Raw genomic sequence first — 6,174 nt, 5'->3', positions numbered from 1 at the left:
CCCCACTGGAGACGCAACAGTCTCAACACCTGAGCAGCCACACGGCCGCAGCCAGGCGGGGAACAGGGCAGCAGCAAGACAAACCCGGGGTAACACAGCGAACAACCGCCCTAGCAGACCTGGGCTGAGGCGGCGGAGGGTTTGGTGCTGTGACAGCCACTGCTGGGACAGACCCCACGCTTCCACCCTGCAAAGAGCCTGACACTGCTCCTCCTGCCCCCCTCCAAGGGCGCTGCCGGCTGCCCCCCTCCGGGCATCAGAACTCTGGAGCAGCCCCAGCCTGGGGCCAGGAGGCCAAGAGCCATTCAGAAACCTCTTCCTGAAGCTGCGGGGAAACGTGAACACGCCAGAGCCCCGAAGCCTGCCATTTCCTTTGGACCACAGCTCAGAAGTAAACGTTCAAACGAATTGTTTTTCAAACAGAGCGAAGTAGGTCACCTTGCAGACTGAAATTTCTGCATCTTTTTTTAGCAGAGGAGAACATTTCAATAAAATAAATACGCATTTTGGGCAACTCCTCCAAATAAGCCTCAGCACAAACGCTGCCGATCGTCAATGACACCCAAGGTCCTCATTTACCAAGACATCTGACACTCCAGCGTTAAGAGCATCACCTTAACAAGAGAAAAGTCCTCCATCCACCACCCCGAACCCGTGCCCTGCCTGTGCCCCAGCTCTCCCGGGCAGCCCTACAGAAGCCACCGCTGCAGAGGGACAGCAGTGGCTTGTTCCTCCAGGAGAATGGCTGGACCACGCAGGAGTAACCTCGGAAATCGCCTCTTTTCCTTTCAAGCTCGCCCACCTCCAAAGGGCCCGAGCTGCCGGTGCCTCAGGCCCTGTTCCCTTTTGCAGCTGCATTTTGAATAGTTCCCTGTGATGACAAATGTCCCATCCCTCCCTTCCCCACTTCGATGGGGAAGGCTGTTTCCTGCTTGTTTTGTTCTTGGAAAAAAAAGAACCATCACAACTTTGGAGTTGGTTCTTAGAAAAAATCTCTCCATTCTCTGAAATTTAGTCAGACAAAAAGGAGAAGGCTCCATCCATCATCCTCCTGTCCTTTCCCGAAGTGTTTCATACTTGAGTTGGACACATTAAGTGCAGAGAAATACGTCTGCTGGAAAAAAGATTTTCCTGTGCCCTGCTGGTGTTCCAAAGGGGCGGATCTGCTGCGCCCTTGGTGAGAACAGGCAGGACTGACAAAGAGGGAGAGAACGTAAGAGCAGAAACTTGAGCAACCAGCACGGGCAACTGACATGGGGGGACACCTTGCTGGCTGTGAAGGGAGCAGAAACAAGCACACACGCGAGCGCTGGACCATCGGCAAGGGTTGAGGGCCCCCACTCTGCAAGTTGGACAGTTGGTGTACCCGTGAGGGAACGCCATGGGCAGTGGAGTCCTCTCCTCGGCCTGCAAATCCCAAATCTCAAAAGCAATGAGAACGTATCAATCAGCCCATGTTCCCCGAGAGGCCGAGCCCCCGTCCGCAGGAGCTCTGATCGAGTTCCCTGTCCACGAAGACAAGAGGATTTTCCTCCTGCTCACACTCTCCCACTGGCCAACACGTCATCACCTTGAAGGAGGAAAAGCTCAAGGGTAAAAGTTTGCTCAGAAGCTGCCGTTTCTACTCTAAGTTCAGGTACCAAATGCCAATGTCTGGATGTGCTCCAGCACATGAAGTCCCAAAGCTGCTGACTGCCAGGAGCTGCGAGGTTATGATGCACAACGTGTTCTTCTGCTGGTACCCTTCCCTCCAGCCATCTGCTGCCGCCTGCTGAAGGAGCTGCCTGGACTAACCTGGGTCAAGTCCCCGTATATAAACATAATCACTTTTAACAAGCTCAGAGTTTAACTCGGAGCAGAATATAAAACTGAACCAGACCAAAAGCCCCTTCCCTGTTTGCCTCCGTTGCCCTCCGAGGAGGTTCTGCGCTAGCTCCATTCCAACCACCAGCTCCAGAACAACCCAACATGAGTGCTGAGGGCAGAAGCCTCTGCAACAGACGCTGCAGGAGCTTCCCACGCCTTAGCTAGGAGCAGAGGCGTCCCGCAGGACACCTGAACAGCTGCCATTTGCGGGCGCTTTGCCTTCATGGAGTGAGGAACTCCATAAAGGCTACGAAGGAAAGTAGCCAGGGAGGGGTTTATCTGAGGGGGAACGGACAAAATGCAGTCAAATTGTCGGCAGAGGGAGCGGCCCTCTCCCATCCCATCAAACGACCAGGATCTGGAATGTCTGGAGGACACCTCAAGGTACTCTGATGCCCTTTCAGCCATGGGGAAGAAACCCAGCAAGACTGCAACACCTCCACGTAACAGGGGAGATGGGATTTGAGTTCTCCCCCTGTTAAGTATTTGATCAAGCTTCACAAAGGTGCTAATGTATTATTAAAGCTAATGGAGCTCTACAAGAAATGTTAATGGACATTAAGTTTGCATAAATGAATTACACATTAGCACAGTCGCAAGAAATCTCGTATCTGCCGACTGAGGTGGTATCTGATCACTCCTGTTTTCCTCATTACAGGAACGCGACTTCCCGCTAGTTTCAGAGATACCAGAATTGTAACCAAGATGTTCATAATGAAACTACATAATGAAGCAGATGAAATAAATTAACACAAAACTTCCTCTTCCCCTTTTCAGGGAATGTTATAGAGGAAGAGTGCCAAGCACCCCGCCTCAGCCCAGCACCCCGGTTTCCTGGGGCTGCCCGGCCTCACTGGGAGGACTGGGCGACTGCGCTTGCGGGAGCCACTTTCTGAGCAGAGGGGTGCGTGAGCAGCACCGCCGGCATCTCCAGGCACGGCTGCACTTGGGACCACAGGTACCTGCTCATAAAGCACGTTAACATCATCGATGGCAGAGCAGCTCCTGAACGCAGAGAAGCGCCCTGTTAGGGTCGAACCTGGCAGGAGCGTTGCAGAGGATAGCTGGGCCCTGCACGCAGTGTTACTACGGAGTCCACAGAGCTCATGCTACTGCCATTTAGAAAAGCAGAGGCTGCTGCACGTTCCCAGTGCACGACACTGAGGTTCTTGGGCACAGCACCACGTTTTTGCTAGGAAGTCACAGTGGTGGCCAGTCGCTTTGATGTGGTGGCAGAGAAGCACCTTTCAAGGAGATAAGTAGGCTGCTAAACAAAAAATCCTCAGATTTCATCTGTTCTGACAATTATAGAGCCCAGCCAGGAACCTTCGGTGGTGCAAACGCTACGTACAGAAAGTTGTTTCTTGAGAACAAAGGTATTTATCGAATTGCAGAAGGATGAGAAGTTGTGGCTTAGCCCACGCAGTGGTACCCAACGTTTTCATTTCGGTTTTTAAATGACAGGATACAAACTGTATCACATAGTGAACAGTTCCTGAACTCCTAAGTGAGCAATTTTCTACATTCAGAGAACTGAAAGTTCTGCTACTCACACATGACTTCCAGGTAGCGCTGTGTCTGCAAGTCTTTGACAGCAGGGTGATCCACCAGGCAGATGACAGGGACCCCATCGTCCTCCCGTCCCACCTTCAGCACCAGCTGGCTGGTCACCGTGTACATGTCGGACCACTGCTCCACCTCCGACTTGCCTGCGGGGAGAGGCCGGAGGCAGAGCGTGAGCACAGGAGGGAGCACCCAGGTCTTCTCCCTCCTTCCCACACCCAGGCGACTCATCCCCTTCGAAGACCGGCCCCCTCTGCAGCCAGGAGGTTTGGGGAGGGGAGTACACGTGTGTGAAGTACCGCTCCTCTCCACCAGGTCACTGCCAATGGAAGTCCACACCAGGTACCGCAACGGTTAACACCATCCCCAAATCCCCACACTCTTAAATCAACGAGCCACAAATCCCCTCCCACTCTTGAGTCAACAGTTAGCTAGAAAAGTGATCAAACAGATTAACTTAATTAAGAGCAGCGTTGATAGGCTGCAGCACTTCAGCAGGGCTCCGCTGAAGGGGAGAGCAGCGGTGGTGGCCCGAGCACAGCACGGTTCGGGGCTGGCTGCCTGAAGGATGCTGTAACGCACAGCATGGAAGGGAGGAGGAAGAGACGAGACGGGAGGGAAAGGATTTTCCCAGGAACTCGCCGAGCGCTTGCTGACAACGCTCCTCTGCTTCGTCTTCAAATACTCTTTCTGTGGGTTTTTATTTAGGAATTCACTGCTGAGACATTACGAGTAACTGTTGTAGCAGAGGACGTTCCAGCACAGAACATTTCTATGTAATAGTCTGCAGTGAAGCAGGGGACGGACACAGAACATGGCACCCCTTGACATTCAGAAGAACGTCTTTCTGATGGGCAAAGCCACCCTTTCCCACTACTCACAACCCACGGCCAAGTGTTACAGTCTCCCTGCTTCTGTTTTTAAAAACAACATCCAAAGAACCAGCAGGGTGGGCTGGCACTGCAAGAAGCTACTCAGCCCAGTGGCCTTCGAAGAGGAAGGAAAGCTGGGATTCAGCTGCTAGCACGAGGAGACTCAATCTAGAGGCAGGACAGGTCAAGCATGAAGGGTCAAACGCTACCGCCCTGCTGCCCACTGGAATGGGGCAGCAGCCCCAGGAAGGGACCACCGGAGGATCCGCACATCAGCGGGGCAGCGCTTTGCGCAGCAGCAGCTCTGCTGTGCGCCTTTATCAGCACATTCTCGGCACCCCCTCGTAGGCGTTGGGTTTAAAGAGGGGATTTCATCTTGCCCTTGCAGGGGGGTGGGTCTGAGGTAACGAGCCCGGACTTCTGCAGAGAACCCTTCTGTGCCTCAGACCGGGTGAAGCACAAAGGTGGTGCCAGCCACGCTCACATCCACACGTAGACTTAAACTAACAGCATGTCACATGCAATCAGAGTCAGTGACTTGAATGTGCAAACACCGGGAGCGACCAGACTTCAGGGAGCCGAGAAACGCATCTCGTATGAATATTCAACGGAACACAGAGCAAACGCTGGAAACAAGAGAGCCAGACGTGAAGGTGAATGGAGAATCTTCACAGCCCGAAGTGCAGACGAGGCCACTCGTACCTAAGAGGGGACAGAAAGCTACACAAGCTGCCGCAGAAGCAAACCCAAGGTGCAGCGCTGGGGCTGTCCTCAAGGTCACCTGCAGTTACGGAGAGACGACAGAACCCTGGGCGCGAGTGTGGCAGGTAGGCAGAGGACAGGCCCAGCTCAGCCCTTCTGTGCTGGGGAATAATCTGCCTGCCCACACACTCCTTTGTTCCTGCGCTGGCACTCAGAGCAGCTCGCTCTATGGGGTTTTTTTCTTTCTTTTCTTTCCCCCCTCAAACTGGCAACAGAGAACAAATTCCCAGAGTTACGTAAATCATTTCAGCTCGCTGAAAAAAGCAAGAGACTGAGAGGACACAACTACCGGTTAGCTCCTTGTTTCCTTTGAACCATCTGATGGTGGTGGCTGGTCTGCTGGCCATGGCGGTGCAGTTCAGCTCAATCTCTTCTCCCTCCACAGCGATTTCTTTCTGGATATCGATGACCAAGTTGCGTGGTGGGACTACAGTGAAAAAAGCAACACAACACACATTTGATGAAAAAAACATTTTTCTATCACTAATATAAGACCAAACCTGCAGGAAAATCCATAAAATCTACCCGAGGAAAGCAGCCACCAGCATCTACACGATCTTTTGATCAATCGAATCCTTTGATAGGCGGGCTCGCAGTAATCAGAGTAAGCGCTTTCACTCTCCACCTAATAATCACTGTCGTTTCACAAATTATCACTTCTCGTCCCCACAACCTCCTGCTCTCTCGCCCAGGCAGGCACCGTTCCAGGGAGGAGCTTTCACCTCCTGCACTGCTCGCCTCTGTGCTGCTATTTTAAACTGCAGCCTGACTCGGCGCACACTCCTCGGCTCCTCCTGACAAGGAGAAGGAAGACAAAAGCTGGCATTTCGAAGTGCATTACTTACTGTGCCTCCGCCCTCGATCAGCCACGCTCCTCTCGCACCGTTCGGCCTCAAGCCTCAGCCGTGAGGAGTGGGGGCAGGCCAGCAGCCATCGAGCTCACTGCAGGGGCTCGAAAAGCTGCCGAGCAGAGCGGAACACCATCACCTTTGGGACAACGCTGCCTTCCCCTTGCAGCACCGCAACCCAAACACGAAACCATCCCGGAGAGGAGAGGGAGAGGGAGAGGGAGAGGGAGAGGGAGAGGGAGAGGGAGGGAGGCGGCGGCGGA

The 6,174-nt window shown here is 53.4% G+C and overlaps 1 protein-coding gene across 1 annotated transcript in view; it reads right to left on the bottom strand.

Annotated features, from left to right (window-relative positions):
* Window positions 1–3,380: 3,380 nt before the first annotated feature.
* The window catches only part of LOC104496392 (cell adhesion molecule 1-like), a 7,645-nt gene continuing 4,851 nt past the window's right edge, over window positions 3,381–6,174 (bottom strand). Inside the window, exons 3-4 of the mRNA XM_010139498.1 lie at window positions 5,353–5,490; window positions 3,381–3,575 (exon numbers count right to left, since the gene is read on the bottom strand). Of these exons, the coding sequence (XP_010137800.1) occupies window positions 3,412–3,575; window positions 5,353–5,490 (302 nt within the window). The 3' untranslated portion in view covers window positions 3,381–3,411. The remainder of the gene's footprint in view (window positions 3,576–5,352; window positions 5,491–6,174) is intronic.

The sequence above is a fragment of the Buceros rhinoceros genome, unplaced genomic scaffold (genome assembly GCF_000710305.1).
Source record: "Buceros rhinoceros silvestris isolate BGI_N320 unplaced genomic scaffold, ASM71030v1 scaffold33307, whole genome shotgun sequence".
NCBI lineage: Eukaryota > Metazoa > Chordata > Aves > Bucerotiformes > Bucerotidae > Buceros > Buceros rhinoceros.
Note: the sequence above shows the minus strand (reverse complement) of the source record. Positions and strands in the feature narration are given on the sequence as shown.